Below are 23,523 nucleotides of genomic sequence, written 5' to 3'. Positions count from 1 at the left end.
AACATTTAATAAATGCACTTTTTTTAATTAATTTGTTTACATTTTGGCAAAGGGTTGACTGTCGCTTTAACAGACCAGAAGGTTGAATGAGAAGTTCATTATTCACACTTTCATTATAATAGGAAGCAGAGGCCATCACTGGGGACATTTCCAACACCGTGTCTGTCCCTGGAAGTCAGGACTCAGCACACAATGACTGAAGCAGTGTCAGACCAGTGATGACTCTGCACGGTGACCGGTTTACACAGTCACTGCACAGGCTGGGAAAGTCGCTCCGTGTGACGTCATCAGCGCGTCCCGCGGACGTCAGTTCGGCGACGTTATCTCCCGTAGACCGGCCGTCGTAGCGGACTGAGCTCCTGCCAGGGCTGCAGAGAAAGCCGGAGGAGAGAGGTAACAATGAAGGGAGGCCGGGGAGGAGAAGGGAGCCATGGCCGGCCACACTGCAGCCTGGTCGTGTGACTGTACCGTGCCCAGCCTGGAGTGTGTATGTACACCATCGTACTGCGTGCCGGCATATGTCTGCCCCACTGCTGTGTGATCCCACTGGCACCTCACTGGCAGGATTCAGGACATGGCGAGCTAGCAGCCCTGTGGCTGGCTACAGGATGGCAGTGCTAATTAAATACTCCTCTAGTTCCATGAATTGCCCCCATTGCTTGCCAGATGAGCGAGCCATTGCTCTCTGGATGATGAAAATATGGCTGATTGTCACCCCTCCTGGTGAGTGGACAAGACGTGGAACCTGGTCAGTATTCTGCATAGCTATCCTGATGCCAAGGATGGGATTGCTAAATTGACATGAGTCATAGGTGCAATTCACAAAGATTTAACACACGGAGCAGGATCAGTGTTCTCAGACATGTGGCTGCAAAATTCAAATCTCGCTGGACGCATCTGAAAATGGGCTCCTCCTGTGTACACGTGAGGCCGTGGGCTCCTCCTGTGTACACGTGAGGCCGTGGGCTCCTCCTGTGTACACGTGAGGCCGTGGGCTCCTCCTGTGTACACGTGAGGCCGTGGGCTCCTCCTGTGTACACGTGAGGCCGTGGCCTCCTCCTGTGTACACGTGAGGCCGTGGACGCTGTACATGTGGTGATGTGGGCTCATGCTATATATATTGCATACCCCATATATACGTAGGTTCAACCTATGTACACTGTACGCGCAGAGACGTGTGCTCAACCGATGTACCCTGTACGCGCAGAGACGTGTGCTCAACCGATGTACCCTGTACGCGCAGAGACGTGTGCTCAACCGATGTACCCTGTACGCGCAGGGATGTGGGCTCATTCTATAAGACATATATTGGTCTAGTCTACTGAGAGCTTTTCATGGGGCTCTATTGCAGATGCACAATCAGCGGAGGGACTTCACCGTTGGCTGTAAATAAACATGGGAGTTCCCAGTTTCCTCGGTAAGTATTCATCTGCGACGGGAGAGGGTGAGCTCTGTGAAGTCAGCGGAGGGGACAGAAAAAATGTTTTTGCATATATATGAGGCTAGCAAGCAGTAGATATATGCAAAAAGTTTTTTTAAAACGCTGTAATAGCGGTTTAAACTTACCCCGTCTTCCCCGCGCGCTCCCATCCGAAAATTCGAAACCGCTCGGGCGGCCGCAAAGGATCTTGGGGCGGGCGCATGCGCAGTTCGGATTTTCGGACGGGAGACTAGGAGAGACGCAAGGTAAGTCTATGGACGCGTGCACCCGCATGCAGACACAGTGGGACAGGAAGTGCCAGCAAGTACAGAGGAGTCAGCACTGGATCGGAGAGCCGCCGCAGCGCTGGAGAGAAGGCTGCAAACATCAGGAAAGAAGAAGATCGGATTAGGAGACATCATTTAAGGTAAGTGCTTTAATTCACATTGGGGGAGGGGGAAAAAATGTCACTTTAAATAATGATATTTTACACCTGCCTTCAGATTGATCTCCCGGGTTTTAGCTGTAACAGCAGCCTATCACGCTGTATGTGCGGGTGTGAGACGTTCACCATTTTCAAATCTGTCATTCGGTATACATGGCGGCTTCCTGTAGATCATCATCGGGCTGTGTAAGAAGTGACGGGATATGCAGAAATGTTTCTTGTTGTCACACTCACAATAACTGCTCTGTTGTTCTTTTTGTTTTTTCCAGAGTCTTGAGTGTGTTTCAGTATTCATCATCTATCTGACATCAATATGTCTGTGAAAAAAAAGAGAAAATCCACTGCAGAGGAAGTGAATGTGAAGAAATGTAGAATTACAAGGTATCAATGCCCTGTGATTATAATGAGTGCATTATGTTCAGAATTCCAGTAATCCGAATGGGTAACATATTTTTCAGTGGCATCTGCTGGGAGCTCGGTTCCCCTTGATATAAGCACACCTCCAGAACTACATCTCCCAAGAACCTTTTCCCCTATACCATTGCTTGTGGGCAAGGTCTTGGGAGTCAAGGCAGTAGCATTGTTTTGCTGCTCAAGAAATCCATATATGCACATGGAGAGGAGCAGTATGGGGTGGGTAATGAGCAAAGTTCTGTAGTCTAGCAGGCGTGGCTGACAACGCTGGCTGGGATTTTAGTGCAGCAAAGGCAACGTGTTGCCAGCTTCAACAAAACGTTAAGAGCACAATCACTTGTTAATAGAATACTGGAGGAAGTAACATACTGATTATTGGATTTGTGGCAAATCAACAGGTTATTATTCTGTGCTTGCTATGTTTTTAAAGGTATAAAATATGAGGAACAGTGAATGCATTGGAGAGAGGTACTGCATATGTATCATTTTATTTTGCCATGACAACATTTACATTAATTGTTTCACTGCGTTGTCTTTAGAGCTGCAGCTAACTATTATTTTCAAAATCGATTAGTTAGCCGATTATTGTGTTTAATCGGATAAAAAAATAAAATACATTTTAAAAAATGGCTCCAGTGATGGGACTACTAGTTTGTATTCAGATTGTAGTCCATCACAGGAGCAAGCTTGGAGCGGTGGAAGTAAAAAAAAAAAAAAAAGTGTGGTGTGCAATATAGTGAAATGGAAAGTATAAAATTATACAGCAATGAATGCAGAAATAACACCGGCTATAGAGGACTACAAATCCCAGCAATAATACATTATACAGAACAATGCAGAATACCACCAGCTATAGGAGTACACCAGCTAAAGGAGTACAACAAATCCCAGCAATAGTACATTATAGCTGGCGGTATTCTGCATTGCGCTGTATAATGTACTATTACTGGGTTTTGTAGTCCTCTATAGCTAGTGGTATTCAGCATTGCACCATATAATGTATCATTGCTCGGATTTGTTGTACTCCTCTATAGACGGTGGAGCCGTGAACAGGGCCAATTAATCGGAAGCCAATTAATCGATGATTGAAAAAGTTGACAACTTTTTCAATCATTGATTTAGTTGTAGCCCTAGTTGTCTTTCATGCCCAGCTTAGGTTGGCACAATAATTGATTTTGGCAGGCACAAAGTTGCGTTCTCATGCTTTTTTTTTTTTTTGACCCATGCTTTTTTTAGGGCACATTTTGGTGGCATTGTTTTCCAACATTTGGTGTTTGAAGCACACATCAAGCACAATCCTAAAGATTTCAATTCTGTAGGCTTGTATAAACATATTATTATTTTAATACTGTAGTTGCATAACAATTACAGCATTAAACACTTGAATACTGCCATAATTGCATAGATGAATACTTTAATTCTGAATATTGTGAATATGAATATTTCATAAATATTTTAATACTGTAATTGCATAACCATTACAGCATTAAAAACATGAATACTGCCACATTAAGACTGCTGCAGAATCTAGAGTGCTAATTTCGTCAAAGCCTCCAGCCTGAACTGTCATATCTGACATAATGTTTATGATTTGGGAATCATGGGAATTGCTCTAATTGTGAATGTCGGTTGGACCTTAAGTGACAACTGGGGTTTAAATATATCAATAAATAATCTGCGCTATGGTCGTATAACTTAATCTAAGATGGTTGTGTTACTGCTGCAGTGGTAACAAAGTGTCAAAAGATATGTATGCAAAAATACCCTGCGCTGGCAAATTGTTCAGTGATAAATGTTATCAAAACCTTTTAATACAAATATAATAAATATCCAACGTGTATAAAAATGAAATATGTCAGTCCAATTGGTGTATAACAAAGTGAATTCTCTCTGATAAAGTTTATGCATCTTCCATCAAAACTATCCACTACACTCGATGATAACTCCGGACTTCCTTCAGATTTTCTTAAGCGCACAACATTTCATATAGATACGAGATAATTAGTATGTTACTTCCCCCCGTATTCTATTAACAAAATGAACACTCGCTTGTTAATGGAATACTGGAGGAAGTAACATACTAATTATCTTGTATCTCTATGAAATAAGTAGTAGTTAAGAAAATCTGAAGGAAGTCCTCGAGTTGTCATCGAGTGAAGTGGATAGTTTTGATGGAAGATGCACATAAACTTTATTAGAGCGAATTCACTTTGTTATGCACCAATTTAGGGCTGCAGCTAACGATTATTTTCATAACACACCCAAAAAAGAAAATAGTTTTCTATTTTTAATTTAACTTTTATTTTTTTTGTATTTTAATTTTTTTTTTTACTTTTTAAATTTTGTAGTCTCTTTTTTTAATTTTAGTTTAACTATCTTTTTAAAAAAAATTTTTTATTAAGAGAGCAGCGGCTGCAACTAATCTAAAAGCAACTAATTGATGATGAATCATTGCCAACAATTCTCATCGATTATAATCGATTTAGTTGTTGCAGCCCTACACAAATTGGACTGGCATATTTTATTTTTTATACATGTTGGATATTTCTTATATTTAAAGGTTTTGATAACATTTATCACTGAACAATTTACCAGCGCAGGGTATTTTTGCATACATAACTGGGATTAAAAGCCACCGGATATACAAAGTGTCTCATTGTAGCTCTCACAGGGCGGACTTTTATTAACGTATCCACAGATACAGATTGTGGGTGAGAAGGGGTTACCGGTGTAGCTTGGATGACCGTTCTGGGGCTGAATGTCATTTGCTTTGCCTTGCATTTCTTTGGACATTTCTATTTGGAGGGATTCGGATTGCCAGCTGCGCAGGTGGAACACGGCCTTTTGCTGCATTTTGTGTTTGTATGCATTGGAGTAGCGCTGCATCAAAAAGCATTCATCATCAACCCCCTTAGAGTACATTCTGCTGTGTGAATATCAGATCCATTAAAAAGCCAGCTACACTTGCTGAAATGTAGGAAAGAAAGCAGAATGGACAGTATCCGCAGGACACCGCTTATCAACCCTTTGAAAACTCCTTAGAATGCTTTGTTTATTACATAGCTCTAGTTTGGGAGCTCTTCTTATTGGTCATATACTTTTAATGTTTTTTGTTTTGTTTTTTCCTCCCCACAGTTATTGCCGGACACAAACAGCCAGTAGAATAATAAATGAAGACCTGTTTTCTAGCAAAAAGTGCCTGGCTTGGTTTTACGAGTATGCAGGTGAGTGTTCAACACATTAAAGGAGAACTATGAGGTGAGTGCTTTTCACTCACCTCATAGTTCTAGCCGACCTGTGACATTGAGACTGTCACAGGTCGGCTCAGTAGATCTTAGGAGAACTATGGGGAAAAGCCCTGACCCCATAGTTCTCTCCTTTAAGTCCTATTTACTGCTTAGAGTCTTTTTTTTTGGTGTTCTGCTTGGAACCACAAAAGAAGAATCCAGTTGCTGTGGCCACATTAACATTTTCAGGTTTGATGATGCCCCTTGCATAGTGAATGTACTCTTTTGTTTTTATTGACGCATCTTGTTACAGTGAAAACATCTTGCATTATCCTAAGCTTCCTTTACTATAATTTTCAATATGGGGCCCCTTTGAATATCACTTAAGTACCAATTATGAATCTGTAGTATTACCTATAGTATCAGAGTGCTGCTCCCTATCTGTTGCTTGTTTGTGTACAAGAGAGGAAGTTTAAAAAAAAAAAAAGTTAGTTTTCAGCGAGAACGGGTAAATATAAATGAATGAGCCAGTAGATGGTGATCTGAGACCATGGCTTGTGATATTGGTACAATCAGAGGGCATTAAGGGGATATAATGTCTTTTTTTGTGTTATTCTGAATTGCTAGAAAGTTTTTTTTGTTTTTGTTTTTTTTGTCTCGATTTCATTTAACTTCAGGATTGCCATTGTGTGATAAATCAGTGGTGGGTGCGCAGTTATGTGTAGGAAGCTTTGTTAAAGAGGAATTCTTTCTCATTCATTCAGGGATACAAAAAAGTTCTAAACCTTTGGGTTATGCTGCCAACTATAGAAGAATTGGACACTGGCAAACCAAAGAACAGTAGGCCAACCAGGTTGAATGACTTCTCTTCAGCTCTGCTGTTATAAAGCCTAACTCTCCTCTATGGAGCTCCTGGAGGTATCTCCTCCATTTTGCAACTATCTAGTTCAGTAGCCCTCAGCCTGGCTTTTGGGCTCTATTGCTCCCGACCCATCTGATAAAAGGTGGCTGTGGATTGCTTTCCAGGTACAGAGCCAATGGCATTGCCTCAACGCTTGCTCTGTCTCTGTCGGTCAGTTCGAGCGCTGGGAGCTCCCTGAGTCATTGTGTTGATTGCAAGGTGCCAGTTTTTTTTCCCCCCTTTACTCACTGTTTTTTTGCCATGGAAGGGATTAACGCTGTGGGACTGAGCCCTGACATCATCAGGGATGTAGTATCTCTCACACTCTGGGTTTTATCACTGTGGCCAAAACATGCTGATATTAGATATGGTGGGGGCAGTCCCACTGCTTGCAGCCTGCCTACTGATATGTCCATTCTGGAGTCGTGTTCCTCTGATGTTGGTGTACCCTGTCTTTGGAGTCCTTCTTGGCTCCATAGGGTGTGGCTGGGTTCTCTGCCCTCCTGGCTGAGGTTTTTACCATGGTCATGCAAGGCTGTGACCCAAATTACCCAGTTGTTTGCTGACTCGGATCGCAGAGGCCACAAGTTTGCCAAGTTTGCTACGGCGCTCTCTATAGCACATTTTGTATCTGATTCACTTGTCTTAGGCCTTGTTCACACCAAGCGCAGAGCAGATCTACTCAGGCTTCTGCACACGCAGTGCAGTGGGTTGTGTCACGTTTTCTGCCGCGTTTTTGATGCATTCCGGGCTGTTTTTGGTTAAAAAAAAAAAACTTTTTTTTTTTTAAGTTTAACATGGGCTTTCAGTGCGTTCCAGGCATTTGCATGCGTTTTTTATGCGTTTGCATGCGTTCCAGAGCAGGTAAAATAGGGCTTGCTGCAGTTTTTTCACCTGCTCTGGAACCGCACGCTGCAATGTGAACTGGAGCAAAAAATACCATTGGAATACATTGGACGCAGTTTTGATCCGGTCTGCAACTGCTCTGCACCTGCTCCGCACTTGGTGTGAACAAGGCCTTAGGTTCTAAACCACCAGCCACAGAGACTCTGTGACTCCTCAGGGGTAAGCTCATCAGTCAAGGACTTGAGCAACTAAAATTCAAACTGTTTACTACTATTACCTCCAAGTTAAAGGTGACCTTTTCTGCTCTTATTGATGCAGAAGCAGCTAGAAGATCAGCCTGTTGAATGGACCTGTGCTATTTCACTGTAGTTTTAACTTTTTGGGGTACAAATGTTTTCCCTTTGCTCCTGCTTTTCAAATGTTTCTCTATGGCGATTGAAAAAGTTGTTTGCTCCCCCTAAGTGCATGCTTTTGTATTTTTTTTGTAAGGGTTTTGTTCAAAAGCGGTCTGTTCCCACTGGATCAGGCCATGTCCCGCCTTAGCAAGGAGATCACCATACTGATGGAGTTTGTCTCCTGTCTTTAAGGATACAACCATTAAGGGGTTGAGAACCCTTTCCGGAGCTCTTTTCTTGTTGTCAGGTCCCGTCCCGCACCCTATTCTGACTGTGACCTTACTTTATCAAACCATGGCAGTCTGATTGAAATCCCTTTAAAATAGGATTTAACCACTGCTGTGGGTGATCCCTTGCTTATTGAATGCCTTGAGGAATCAGGAACCTGGCTTGAGTCAGGGAAATCTTTTGCAGGGGACTTCATGTCCTGATAAACATCTTGGATCTTCTGTAATTTTAGCTGCCTCTGATTATTGGACCATCCTTTTTGGAGGGTTATCTGATCCAGATCCAGTCGGATAATAGCACAGTGGTGGCAAATCTTAACCATTAGGGAGGAACTAGAAGTCTCAAGGTGGCAAGTGGATAGCTGATCCTGTCCTGAGCAGAACTATACATTCCAACTTTGTTCACCGTATGCATTCCAGGCATAGACATTTTGCATGTAGAGTTCCTCAGTCAACAGCACCTGGACCTAGGAGAGTTGTCCCTATACCCAGAGGTGTTCCAGGACCTGTGTCACAGATGTGGACCAGCTGACTTCCAGGTTCAACAGCTAACTAGACAGCTTTGTATCCAGGTACAAGCTTCCCTGGTGGCAGCAGTGGATGTTCAGGTGGTGAACAAAGAGAACCTGACATTCTGAACTTTGGAGTGCTGTTGAGTACTTCGATTTTATTTATGGATTGATGTGCGGCACCATCCGTATTCACTATTGCACCCTCCCATTACGAGTTGGGATTGAATTTTGGTTAGGAGTGCGATGGGATACGGACACTTTTTATCTGTGGGACTAATCTTCTTTTCTTGCTGCTGGGTCTGGGTCAGCATCTCGCTGCCTATCCTATAAAGGGTCTGAATTTTTCCCTTTCCATGTTGTAGAGACAGTTGGCATATCACTCCTTGATTATTACCTTTTGTGCAGGGGATCTCTAGGTGGCCGACCAAACAATCATTTCATTTGAGGCCAAATCTGTGAGGGCCTCAAGCTTTTCGACATCGGGAAACTGTTTCCCAGATTTATATGGCTGCCACCTTGTCTTCTGTGCACACATTCTCTAAGTTCTACCAGTCCGATGGTTGACTTCAGGTGCAAGATCCTTTCGGTAGCACCTTGAGCTGCAGGCAGTCTCCAGTCCTCTGTTAATGATTGCTTGCTAGGTTTCCATCCCTCAGTTGAACTGCTTTTAAATGTCCAGAATTTTTAAGGCTTCCTGTGCCGCTCAATGGGTGAGAAAGTAGGATTTTTGTCCTACCCATAAAATCCTTTTCCTTGGAGTCAATTGAGGGACACAGGTCCAACCCCTCTGTGTTTATGATCATGCTGTCGCTACTGCTTTGCTACATAATTGAGGCATGTGAGAGTAGGAGGAGTTATCCTCAACTGGCCTACAATTTTGGTATTTTTTTGGTTTGCCATTGTGCAATACACCTGTAGGCAGCAGCATAATGGGAAGGTTTAAAACTGATGAAATACAAAGATCCTATTTGTGCATTAGAAGCATGGACGGCAAACTTCCAGAGGTGCCTGCACAATTACAGGGAGCTTACTGAAGTACCCCAATATTTATAACTATCCATTGTTCAAGAAGTAACTTCAATTCCTAAAGTTGGGTTCTGAGACTCCTCCTCCCACTCCCTGCATTGTACTGTTGGCCTGTAAAGACCACAATTTACAGTTATGGACCAAATGTGAAGCATGGAAGGGAATGGGTGAGAGCTTGACTTTAAAAACTGAAGACTCCATTTGGGTTTCAAGACTACAAGGAATCTTGAAAGCTTCCCGGTGATATTTATTTCTAAGAAAGGGAGTGCAGGTTAAATTTTTTTTTCTGTCCATCCATCTGTCTCTCCATCTTCAATGTCTCAAATCCCCATTATTTGGTCCACACTTAACCTTCCTTACTTTGGTGCAGTTTGTAGTCTGGAAAGACTCTTGCAGTCACTGAGGTTTTGGTCTGAAGCAGAGATTGCGGTAGCTGGGTTGGAGGTAAATAATTTATTACATGGCATACTAGAAAGTTTAAGCATTCTTATCAGTACAATACAATGATGCCAGGCTGAAGTCGACAGGCAGTGGTAAAGACTGGCTCTTTGCTCTAGATTTTCTAGAACATGAGAGGGCATATTTTAATGCAGTTTAAAATGGTGAATAGGCAATGGTATTACTGTCAGTGGAGGAGAGAGGATTCAGATGAATCTTTCACTCAGCCTCTCTTTTTGTATGTTCTAGATTCTTGCTGTGAGCTATTTCCTGACTGAATACCTAAACTTTGATAATCTTTAGGAAAATGTTTTGGCTTTGTATAAAACTCTTGTTTCATTTAACAGGTCCAGATGAAATTGTTGGGCCAGAAGCAATGGAAAAATTCTGTGAAGACATAGGCGTAGAACCAGAAAATGTAAGAAATATGTTTTTACTTTGTTTTATTTGACTTTATTTATCCGGATGTAGATTGTGTGCTTCCAGCTATTTGCCCGTCTCCAGGGGCAAGATACTGTAATATCCTGTGTTTAATAGTGTGATTTATTATGAGTAGCTGCCATGGTCATTTGTTTTTTCTATTCTTCTCCTTAAGCTGACCATACATGTTACAATCTGTACAAATAACTATGCATGTCTGTGTGAGGGACTACCTGATTGGATATTTATTGAATGGGTTGATTTTATATAGGCGCTCCAATTACATATACTATAAGGTTTGTGGACACCTGACCATCATACTTGCCTATATGGACCGAGCACCTCTCCAAATGTTTTTGTTCAGGTGATTCCAGTGGATTGTACAGTTAAAGCTACATAACATTTTAGTCTACTTTTCAATGCGGGAGCATACGCGTGCTCGCACATGATCCTGCATCGCATGAGATCGCATGTTGCACTGTTAGGTGCGCTGCCTTGTCATTATTTCTTAAATGCAGCATACCGTGCATTGCATCACAACACAACGTATGGTAACCTATTGCTGTGCGATTTGCATGCACTTCTGACTTCAATCCTACTGAACACCTGAGTTAGAACATGAGTCGGGTCTTTTGGTCCAACATCAGTGCTTGTCCTCACAAATAGTCTTTTGGCTGAATGTGTACAAAGTTCCACAGACACTCAAAAACCTGGTGGCAAACCTTTCCAGAAGAGTGGAGACTTTTATAGGGAGGTGGGGGCAGTGGCGTATCTAGGGTATATAATCATCATGTCTTCTCATGCTTGAGGAGAACTTCCCTTTGCAGCTGAGTGCCTCTTCCTGTAGTGCTGGCTCTGGTTGTGAACCTATACACAGACACCATGTATCCATTCCAGAGACAAGGCAGTCTGCTGCAAAACAGAAGTTCTGCCCAGCATGAGAACAGATACAGATTTAAAAGGAAGAGCAGCAAGGAGAAGAGAAACAACCATGGATTACAGTAAGGCGCACATTACAGTATTGGTTTATGTTAAAAAATCTGAGGGTTTAATGTCACTTTAAGCTGTGCCTCATTCAGACCTCCCATCAGCAGAGACCTGCCGTGTCAGCTGTCACAGGTAAACAAAGGGTCAAGTTACACTACTTACTACTTTTGCCCGGCTGCGAGAGAAAGTGATAATTGTAGACATTCATATGCCCCAGCTGCTTGTTTACAAGTGACAGCAGCGATTGCAATTCAAGGGGGGTCTGCACAGCTTAAGAGGCCATTCACACATCTAGTGGTGACTTGTGTTGTACCACATGGGATTAATGCTGATCACCGCAAGGACATATAGAAAACAATTGTTTTCTATATGTCCCATTCACACCACAACGTGGGTGTGATGGGCGGTGCAAACATGCTGCATTTTATGCCACAGGTCACATGACAGCAGCTCATCACATCCGCTGCCGTGCGGGGACATGATTGGAGTGTATACACTGAACGCTTTGTGTATTGGTATGTGTGTGTCTGGGTGTCCCAAAACTGGTGTCAGATGCTTGGCCAACCACGTAATTTGAGTGTTTGCCATAAGCACTAGGGATGTTCAGATACCAGTGCCGATACATTGGCATTTTCACGAGAACTAACAGGGTTGCAAAGGTTCAAGCTGGGAATGAGTGCTCCACCATTGTCCTGATTACATACATATATATATATACAAAAACGCAGTATTGCAGTGTGCAATGATACCTTTTCTTATTGGACTAACAATATATAAAAGATAAGCTTTCAAGAGTGAACATCTCCTTCAGGTCAGAAGCAATACCTATTGCTTCAGACCTGAAGAAGAGAGGTTCACTCTCGAAAGCTTATATCGATAGATATATCCGTATGCTCCTTAACCCCTTCATGACTGAGCTTGTTTTTCATTTCTGTTCGTAAATGACTGACGCACTTTTGAAATTTTTGCTGTGTGATTTCTTCCACGTCAGTAATATACTTTCTTACAAAGTGCACCCACACATATGATATATTGTTTTTTAGAGGACAGATAGGTACACATATGTGATATAAATATATAGCCCTAACGCCTCACTTAGGACAAATAAAATATTTTCAAAAAAGAGGAAAAAAACTTAAAACGCTTTTTCCCCAGTTTTTACTGGGGAGTATTTTTTACAAAAACAGCACAGCTAAAAAAAAAAATACCATAAATACATTCATTTATTTGGAAAAAACTCACATCCCTAGGATATTAGAAATGTTTCTGTACTACTAATATTAACCCCTTAGGGTGAAAAACAAATCTAATTTTTATTAATAATAATAATTAAGGGGTTGATTTTTATATAAATATAAATGTTAGTATAAAAATATATCATTTTAATTTGTTACATTTATTTTTATTTTTATTTTTTTACCCTTTTTTTTTTTTTTACTTTTTTTTTAAAACTTCAGGATCAGATGTCACTAAAGGTTTTCTGATCGTTACAAGAAGGATCAGGAATAGATACATTATGTTTCTATTCTTGAAAGTAAAAAAAAATCCGGTATAGGATTGGGATTCCCCCATCTAAACCAGCTGTCAGAGTGACGGCAAGAGCTGCACATGTGGCTCTGCTCTCACTCTCAGACACCCGATTCCTGAAGGGGATCGGGTGTCTGAAAAAGGTTAACTCCTTCATTAATGGATGCCTCTATAAAGAGGCATCCATTAATGAATGGTAACCGCTGATTCTCAGCGGTTACCGGCCTTGTAAAGCAGCAAATAACTCGTCCCGTACAGTGTACGTGACGAGCCATTTGGGCACTTTGTGGCGGGACGTACAGTGTACGTCTCCTGTCACGAAGGGGTTAAAAATGACAGCTGCCTCCTAACTTGAGTTTTTCTCTAGTCTAGTCTTGGAGAAGTATCTGTACTGTACTTGGTATCTGAACATCCCTAATAGGCTCTATTTACCATAGATACGCCCCTGGCTGGGAGCAGTGACTGTTTTGGAAAGACCCTTGCACTACATAATTATGCTTTTATCTAAAGTATATTGTACAATGAGATTTTTGTGTACGGCAAGTCTAAATGTTCTTATTTGTCTTCCCCAGATAATTATGTTGGTTCTTGCTTGGAAATTAGAGGCAGAAAATATGGGCTTTTTCACAAAAGAGGAGTGGTTGAAAGGAATGACTTCTCTACAGTAAGAATTGCTTTCAGTTTTGTCCCAATGTTTTAGAAAGGTCTCGTCATGTTCTACAGCTGTGCATGTAAATCATGTGGCATAACCTAAAGCAACCCAACCCTTCATCTTCCATTCATGGCTGCTTTGTGAGAATCCTGGTTGGGCTGACATATGCCAAGCATTCCATTTTATTCATGTCTGAACTCTTTCAGGGTGATTCAGTAAAGCATTTGTGACCCTTTTCTGGCGTTATGGCCAGATTAGAAAGGCCTATGCCAAATTCATGAAAGCTGTGCGACGGTTTTCTCGTTATTTCCAATGTGTACAACGAATTCAGGTAGTTCTTATGTGCAACACTTTTATATCCTGGTGCTATGACTGCGACAAATTCATTTAGAAATATTACCATATCAGTGGTAAGAGAAGTGGAGATAAATAAGACCTCTTCCATGTTGAAATAAATTGTGTTGCACATATAAACATTGAAGGGAAGTTATCAAAACTGGAGCAGAGAAAATCTGGGGCAGCTGTGCATGGCAACCAATCAGCTTCTCTCTTTCATTTTCAAATCTTAGCTGAACAAACTGAAGAGAGAAGCTGATTGGTTGCAGTGCACAGCTGCTCCAGATTTTGTCTGCCCCAGTTTTGATGAATTTCTCCCATTGTTTACAGGCAAAATTCTGTCACAGGCAATTCTGCCACAGATTCGTATACACCTTACCGACTGTTAGATGAATCTGTCACAAGTTGCGACATTTGTTGCACAGATGGGAGGCGCATTTCTAATGAATGCCGGGATTAGTCATTTTCTTGGTACCACTCCATCATTTGGCTGTTTTTGTTCTACATAAATTATTTCCTTACAAAAATTGCACCAAAAACATTTTTCTTTTACACACGTGGCAAATGAGCTAAATTTTTGCAGAAGGTTTCTCTTATTGTATTTCTCGCTACATAAAGTGTCATTTGGTGCACCAGCTTCTGGTGCCGGGTTCTCACACTGTTTTTGGGGTGTTAACACTGTTGCTATTTTAGTTCTTCTCAGTGTCTGCAGTTTCCTGCTGGTGAAAACTGTTGCCTTCCCTAAAGTACTCCCTAACAATTAACCCTTTCCTACATGAGCCCTTGAAACCTAACTCTAGGCTGGGCCCTATACCCAGCCACTTTATTTATTTCTTACTATTTCCTGAAATCTTCTGTCTGTTTGCATGACATCAGAGGTCCACTTGCTGTCCTTGCTTCTCTGACGAGGGGCATTCTGAGTGCTGGAGAAAACTGCACCGCCTAATGACATTCTCTCCATTCCATGCAGAATTCTCCTGTAAGCCGAGAGACCGAGCACTACATATAGGATGCAGTCTAATAGTTATAACACAGCAGCTATCGGTTTGTTTTTCCTAAATCCCATGCCGGGCGGTGTGTAATGACTTGCCGCCCTGGTCCCCGATTAGCCGGGAAGCCGTCTCCATGCTCCCTCGTCACCAGGTGAAGAGGAAGCATGCAGCCGGCTTTCTGGCCAATCAGGAAGCCGGGGGGTGATTAAGACCAGCCACCCGGCTTCCTGATACTGGACGTTCCGGTATCCGGATAGGCTTTGGGAGCATTTGGGAGAGTACGGGTAGTCGCACCAACACAGATATTACAGATATTAGTATCGGTGCATCCCTGCTATATAGGCAAGGTAGAACTGTAGAAATGGCAGCCAAACATGCTCCATAGCATCAGAGGACTGTGGCAAGGAGAGCCTCCGGCATGTACACAAAGCAGGCCGTTTCTGGATGTCAGTCAGAGATGTCAGAGCTGAATGTAAAACAAAGCTGCAAAAGCTCAATCCTAAAAATATTGATGAATATCACTGTGAAAGAAAAATGTAAAATTTGAGTATCTATCTATCTATCTATCTATCTATCTATCTATCTATCTATCTATCTATCTATAGGTGTATGTATGTAATTAATAGTTTTATTTATTTATGAGAGAGTAACGGAAACAAAGATCAATAATATAAAATCAAAAATGATTTACAAATCTTGGCACTATACAAAATGTTTTGACTTGCCACTAGATGCCGCCATTTCCAAGTTGTGAACAATAATACAAGGAGGGATCACAAGGGAGGAAATAGGGGAATGCATAGCTAGGGAAACAAGTATCAATACATTTAAAAAATGTGTATATAGATTTCCCCCCCACAGTGATATTAATCGATTTTATACTTTCATTTTTGGTTTGAGCTTTTCACAGCTCCTTGTTTTACATTCGGCTCCGTGACAGCCCTGACTTGCTAAGCTGGTCCTCCTTTTTGTACCTGCTTCGTTCTGGGGTCCTCCTCAGCCTGGTCTCCTGAGGCTATGGAGTATGTTTGGTTGTCATTTATACATTTCTTATTTAAGGCCCCCAGTACTTCATCCCTCCACTCTGTAGAACGGGGTAAGGCCCCGAAACATGTCAGTTTATGCTGAAGGTATGAGTTACTTCTATCATCTAGGATACGTTTTGGTCCCCCTTCTGCTCCAGCTGGGGATGTTTTTGTATTTTGTTTCCTTTTGGTCTTTCCACGGTCCACCTCTCAGAATCCAGCGGGGCATGCAGTCTTTCCGGAGTGTTGGCGTCTGTTGGTGTGACCTGGTGTTCCTCCTAAAGTGCCTCCGGATGGTTTATCTTGATGATATGCCTTGATCAAGTAACTTTACTGCAAGTGCAATTTTATCTTTTACATTTATTAAAGTAGTTTTACCTGTACTATCCAGTAGCTCTCTTTTATGCAACACTAAAAGCATGTATATATGGCATTTGGCTGCCCACAGAGATTGCAAGAAAACAGAGCTGCATTGGTGCCAAAGAAGGTGCTATATTTGAAGCTTTGATCGGCTTTATTACCTGTTGATCCTGCCCAATAATTGCTAATTTTTTCACTTCCTGTAACAGGCTAAACTGTCCTGCAGGAGTGGATTGGGGCAAACTTTTATAGCTGGAATGGGGGAATTGAGCTTTTTGTTCTCATTCAGCCCATAGTCCTGAACAAGAAAACACTTTCTTGTAAGGCCAGCATTACATCTAAAACTACAAATCCATTAAATACTATCATATCCATAGGGTGACAACTGCTGCCTTGTCACTCTGCTAAAGGAAGAGGAAAAATCTGCCGGTAGGCCAAACAAGTAGTAAAATCTCTGTGTTCGTGCTAGTGATAGGCTACATTTGTATATGTCCCATCTAGGGATGTCCTGATACGGATACTAGTATTGGGGCTGATACAGGGCATTTTCACAAGTACTCCGATACATGGCACCTATACCGGCACTTTCATTTTTAAAATGGTTTCAGGCTGCCCAGAGGTACCGTGCTTGTTGGGGTCCTCTGGGCAGCCTGCCAGGCAGCTAAACGAAGACCTCACGAGAGCGACGGGATGACTATCTGGCACAGCGCCGAGGAACGAATGGCCACATGGGAGACCAGGGAACGGAAACCTGCACAGCGCCGCGCTCCTGTGAGTTGCTTTTGTATGTTTTGCTTTTGTATGCGGCAGCTGTGACAGGGCTGGCTGCGGGCGTGATACAGGAAGTTGGGACAGATTAGAAGAAGCAGTGAAGACATGTAACTCTATTTCTGCAGTGTACTGGTCCTGGAACTGTGTACTATGGATCATTTAACCATGAAATGATCCATAGTACACAGTACACACTTCCAGCACATTGCAGAAAGTTACAATTCTCCCCAGCTTACTTGAATAGGTTAAATCAAATGATCCATAGTATGCAGTACAAACTTGCAGTACAGAAATACAATTCTTCCCCGCTAACTTGAATAGGTTACATTTTATGTCTGCAGTGTGCTGGAAGTGTGTACTGTATACTATGGATCATTTGATTTAACCTATTCAAGTTAGCAGGGGAGAATTATCACTCTTTAAAGGATCAGGTTGCAGAAATAGAGTAACAATTCCCCCTGCTTCTTTCAATCTGTCCCACTTCCCCCAATTAAACTTGGAAGTTATGCAAAGTATTACTGATATGAAGCAATGACTGAGACATTAGATTGGATGTGGGGAAAAAAAAGAAAAAGTGCCCTAAAATCCTTAGTCTGTATTGTTTTAGAAAACAATTTCACATGTCCCTTTTAAGAAAAGTATCGGTAAGTACCTGAGGTGATGTACTTGTACTTGGTCTTGAAAAAGTGGTATCGGGACATCCCTGGTCCTATCTATTTTGCTCGTACGTCCACTTTAACCCCCTCTGCATCATCCTGGTGAAGCCCCTGCAGCAAAAGTGCATATGTCAGGGTCCCGGCACCAGAAGCTAATGGGTCAGCAACGGTGGATTATTTTGATTGTTCGTGTTGGCTGTAAGAGATTCATCTGTGATATTTGTGTGTTTTCATGCTTGTATTTAAGATGTGACTGCACAGAGAAGTTACAGAGTAAATTTGATTACCTTCGGGCGCAACTGAACGATAACACTGCCTTTAAGAATATTTACAGATATGCTTTTGATTTTGCAAGGGTAAGTACATACATCTTTGGGGAAATTGTGTCCTTGGGCAGGACAGTCCCAGTCCAGATACAGAGAGGTTACCCTGTAGGGAGTTTAGGACATAGAACACATGTTTATCTGTTGTTTTAGCTTTCAGGGGACCCCATGAGAAGGTTCTCAGCCTGTAAGGCTGACCGTATGCAATATAATAGGTTTCCCAATATAGTCCGCTTGCATTTGAGCTATAGATTGCTGACTGACAGCTGAGGGTTGTCTTAGTCTTGCATAAATCACAGGTTTACTTTACTATTAAACATTGTGAAGGAGAAGAGTTGGGAGTAAGAGGCTGGACTCGGTTTTGGGTTTAGGACTTGGACTTTTGAGTTCATTATGACTGGTCAGCTCTCATTAACCATCTAAAAATATCAGTAAATACCAAACTTCAGTGGTTATCTACAGAAGGACCTAACTTTAAAGTGTGGGCTAACACTTCATTGGGCATTAGATTGGTATCAATAGGGTGCCAGTAGGCTAATGATGTGTGCCTTACAGGCAGCCGCTGCTTTTGATGTCACTGCTGAAGTTCTGACAGCAAAACTGACCCTCAGGGCTGGATCACAGCAGGCCACTCTGCAGCTCCTCCATTCAGAAAACATCTTGTATTCCTTTCAATTGGTCTTGTGATTGGTCAAGGGGTGATGTGTGACATTCATGTGTCCCTTGTCCAAGCACGGAACATCTTGTGTGCTTTGAAAAGGATACAAGGCATTTTATGAATAGAGGAGCTGCAGAGTGAGTTACGCAGTGATCATTGTGCTGCAGCCCTGACTGTCAGTTCCACTACCAGGACCTCAGCAGTGACATCACAGTCAGGGCTGCATAGAAGAACATTTTAAAAAAAAGAACCAGCAGCCAACAGTGGGGCACACATCATTAGAGGTTCCTTTATTGGCACCTAGCTAATGCCCCAATAAAACATTAGCCCGCACTTCGGCTTTAAAGGGTATCTAAGCCGTTTAACAGTCACCTATATGCTTCCAAAAGGGTTTAAGGGTTTACATACACATATGTAGTAGACATCTTGTACTCTGTGCCGATTGGCCGGTAAGCCGGCTTCCGAGCCAATTAGCATTGAGCAGGCCAAAGAGCACGGGACCGGTTTCCCGGCCAATCAAGAAGCTGGGCAGCGGGTAATGACCCGCCTCCAGGCTTCCTTATTGGCTGGGAAGCCAGCTGCATAATCCCGGAAGTACCAGTATCGGCGAGTACTGAAAGATAAACATCGGTTCTCGTGCCCAATACCGAAAAACCGATACCGGTGCATCCCCAGTTATAATGTCCTCTGGTTTTATGTACTAGTTTGACCCAGGGGGATTGTTCTTACAACTTTCTGTAAATGGAGAATTTATGAACTGTCATAACCACATCTATGTTTTCACAATAGGACAAGGTCCAGCGGAGTCTGGACTTAGATACTGCAAAAACCATGTTGGCACTTTTACTAGGAAGAACATGGCCATTATTTTCTGTGTTCTACCAGTACCTGGAGGTAAGAGAACCCGGCTTGCTGTTTAATGTTTCTTTAGTTTGCTTTTAAGAAAGAAAACCATTTACCAGCTGCACTAGCTTTGTTCTTAAAGCTGAACGCCAGGCTAAACATTCAGATAACATACATATGGGTGCAGTTTTCTTAGTCAAAGGATTTATATTACGATCCATCCTATCCTGAGATTCACACAGCCCTGCCACAGCCAGACAAATTACACTTTTTTTCTTTTCTTTTATAGTAAATCTAGCATAGTGTAAAAGAAATGGAGTGCTGATTTCTCTCCACCCCTAGCTTACTGATCGGACAATAAAAGAGCAGAAGACTTATGAGGTTCTCTCTCTCATTGTTCTACTTTTCCCATCTATCATCGTGTTTCTTGTCAGAAGATTTTCATTCAGAACACCTCATGGACTCCCAGTCCTGCCACTCCCCTCTCCCAGTCTGAGTGCTACCATAAGATTGCAGGATGCTACTATTAAGTCGGCTATACATAACCTGCACTATTAGAATTTAAACAAATTGTATATTTAACCACGTCAGTATCTGCATGTTACACCCCCTTCATTACCAGTCCAGTTTTCAGCACAGTGCAAGTTTGGCTGATAATTCCTCCATCACACAGCACTGTAACCAAAGTGATTTTTATAAAAAAAAATTTTGTGAAATGAAGAAACATGCCGGTATTGAGGGTTTTTAAATAATGGAGCTTGGTCATAGTGCAATAGATATAATATATACGTACAGGTCACACAGAGTAGAAGGACGGAGATGAAGGGGTAGATGTGCAGGATAAAGCTGCCCACACACCTTACAATTTATCTGCAGATTTTCTGTGGTCAGATGGAAAAAGTGCAACCGATTGGCCCAGGTGGAGATTCCTCCATCCACACAGTTAAGCGTAGATGGAGGAATCTGTTGCACCTTTTCCATCTGACCATAGAAAATCTGCAGATAAATTGTAAGGTGTGGGCAGCTTAATGGAGATGGAGTTAAGATGAAGGATAATGGACACATCCGAGTAGAGATAGAATGGAGCGAACATATATTGGAGAGGGAGGGTAAAAGGGTTAAAAAAAAAAGTTTTTTTTTTTTTTGCTGCTGCAGCTTGTTTTTATTAGGAAGCAATGGATGGATGACTCGTCCATTGACTTACTTGCTTTACTTTAGTGATGTAAGAGAAAGGGGAGGACTTGGCAATGTAAATATTGTCATTTGATCACTGTGATAAGCTGTCGCAGCGTTCACAAGAAAACAGCCGGTCCGATCAGCTGTTTCTAAAGTCGCTGTTCTCAAGTGTCTAATGGGAGCAGGGGCCGCGTGCACCCACCTGTTCACAGGAGGACATACAGGTGCATCCTCCCAGGACAATGCACCACCACACCAGCTGTTTTAATAGTGGTCTGCAAACGGTTAAAGATGTATTAATAAATACATAGCTGCAGTCAGTTGCGTATTTTATATCTACTTGGGAGTTCAGCTTTTAAAGTGCACCTATCGGTTTCATTCCAGAGCAACTTTTTTCCCCTCTATTATATTGTATTCATGCAGTTCAGTGAATCAATGCATGTTAAATAAACGTAGACATGTTCTGACCTTGATCCGTGATAAACATGTTTTTTTCTAGTTTTCATGTATGTAAGAGTTGTAGAATCTGGAAATAACAAGTGCTGAGATGAAGTTTTGTCTTGTGTTTCGACAGCAGTCCAAATACAAAGTAATGAACAAAGACCAGTGGTATAATGTATTAGAATTCAGCCGGACCGTTAATGCCGAACTTAGTAACTATGATGAAGATGGGGCCTGTGAGTACATTTATATGTGCAATTTAAAATGAAAAGATGATGTAAAAAATAAATGCCTTTTAGGGGTAGAAAAAAAAAATGTTGACAGTGATTTGTGTAAAGCGCATTTTTACGTGAAAATGTAAGTAACCTTTCTTGCTGCAAGTTTACAAGAGATAGAATGCATGTACCCCACCTCACCCAGGGCTGTTTATTTAAGTGACATACTGGGCCTGATAAACTATAAGGCCTCATTCACACTGGCCATATGCGTCTATGCGGCATGCACGCCTGTAAACAGCCGATCCCGTGAGGGACAGCTGCGGCATGTGACTGCGCGCAGCAGCCTGTTCTTCCCTATCGGAGGATGCTGCGGTATGGTGTCATACGAACATCCGTGCAGGTACGGGTATCCGCACTTGGACGCAGACAGGATCCATCCTATGTGTGTCCAGGTGCGGACACCCGTAGGGATGACACCGTACAGACGCGTCATCCCATAGGGAAGAACAGGCTGCTTTGTGCAATCGCACGCAGCACATGTCCCTCCTGGGATTGGCTATTTACGGGCGTGTACACCCAGTGTGAATGAGGCCTAAATGTGCACAGCGCCTCTAAAATGCAGAGGTTGCTCAGGGACATGTGTTCTATTAGGCGCATATTGCAGTTTGACTGCACCCCCACACAGTGGCACTGTACAGGGAGTAATATAGCAAGCTATAGCAGCCGACTTTCTCTTCTCCTCTCTCCTGTAGGAAGTGATCACCAGTGCAGGCACATATCTACAAAGAGCTGCCTTCTCCCTTCTGCTCAGCTAGGCAAACTTCCCCCGTTTAGTCTCCCTCTGTTAAGCGGCTGTATAGAACCTTATCAGAGGGAGCCCACTGTTATGCAGACCTGTGGCTAAGATCTACGCTACAATGTAGTGCAGATATTCCTTTATAGGACATTCCTGCAACAAATCGCAATTAGCGATTTTTCAGGATTTGGCACATTTGAACACACATTTGTGACAAATGCGGCAAAAAAAAAAGTAAAAACAATTATATAGGGCCCACTGACTTTTGGAACTCCCAATAGTGCAATAATCTTTATAGATATCCTAGATCTTTCATCTCATAGTGTGTGCATTACAAACCTAGAGGATGGGGTCAGGTTCCTCAGAAAGATTATCCACAATAAAGAAGGCAGGTAATTGGGATTTCCGTTCCGAGAATTACATCTTGTGTTATAGCTTTGTGGCAGTCGGTGGAGACACAGATGGTTAGAGAAAAAATATAAAGGGTAATTCCAGTTTCTCAGCAAATGTGTGAAAATGAAATTGACCCCACAAATGTGTGTTCCTCTTCTATTGGTCATACCTCTGTACAAAGTGTCCTTTCCACCTGCACCCCCCAAGTAGTCCCGTTCATACGCCGTACACATAACTGCAGCCCTGTACTGAGCATCATTTTGAATTACGCTCGCAAATGGGCGAGCACTTACTGGTCAGAACGGTTGCCTGACCACGCTTCTTGCTAGGTGGTTGTGGCACGGTCACGTTGACTTTAAAGTATATGTTTGGCAAGCGACACCACATCATAGCTGCAGCAATGTATACGGGCTTGAACACCCACCATGTTTATTTGTAGTGGTGGGGCGGGATTGGGGGATGCCATAAAAACACACTTTGTGTGAACTTAGTCTTACTGTTTGTTAGGAATATGTAAACACTTTTTATGTCCATAGTCTGGCTACTAGTTCAATTTAGGGTGACCTTTTAAGACTGAAAAAGAGCAAATAGAGAAACTAGTGGAAAGGAATGTGGAATTGTTGGACACAATAACTAAACCGCAAGATTTTGCGACTGCAAAGTGTGAATACTGTAGGCACCTGCTAATGTATCCGTCTAAATCCTTTCAGGGCCAGTTCTTCTCGATGAATTTGTTGAGTGGTATAAACATCGTCAGTCGTTATAGCAAGATCTCGCCTGGAAACAAATATGAACTTTCAGATGTCCCACAAGCCCTAAACATGAAGTGTTTGAAGAATACTCTCGTCTTTGCCGAAGCCTTCAAAGTCTTGTCCGCGCTAATAAAATCCACAGCAGACTGACCTTTGCTGTTGGCTTGAATGACTTTTATCAAGAAACGCAATTCTGGATTAAAAAACAAAACATGTCTGTGTTTTCCCCGGGCTTCACACACCAACCAAGCCCTACTTTCTGTGTTTGTCTTATTTTCCTCTCTGTTTCATTGGCCAAAATGTGTATACTTATTGGAACCAAGCAGAATTACAAGATATGTTTTAT

At 42.3% G+C, this 23,523-nt stretch overlaps 1 protein-coding gene across 1 annotated transcript; it reads left to right on the top strand.

Annotated features, from left to right (window-relative positions):
- The first annotated feature begins 287 nt into the window (after window positions 1-287).
- On the top strand, window positions 288-23,523 carry DCUN1D5 (defective in cullin neddylation 1 domain containing 5). The gene is made up of 9 exons (XM_018567325.1): window positions 288-393; window positions 2,135-2,246; window positions 5,415-5,503; window positions 10,199-10,269; window positions 13,358-13,449; window positions 17,825-17,933; window positions 19,348-19,452; window positions 21,152-21,254; window positions 23,136-23,523. Exons 2-9 carry the CDS (start codon window positions 2,179-2,181, stop codon window positions 23,189-23,191), a joined length of 693 nt encoding a protein of 230 aa, XP_018422827.1. The 5' UTR covers window positions 288-393; window positions 2,135-2,178; the 3' UTR covers window positions 23,192-23,523.

The sequence above is a fragment of the Nanorana parkeri genome, unplaced genomic scaffold (assembly GCF_000935625.1).
Source record: "Nanorana parkeri isolate BGI_ZX_2015 unplaced genomic scaffold, ASM93562v1 scaffold1029, whole genome shotgun sequence".
In the NCBI taxonomy this organism is placed as follows: domain Eukaryota; kingdom Metazoa; phylum Chordata; class Amphibia; order Anura; family Dicroglossidae; genus Nanorana; species Nanorana parkeri.
The sequence above is the reverse complement of the archived record's forward strand: the minus strand, read 5'-3'. Positions and strand labels throughout refer to the sequence as shown.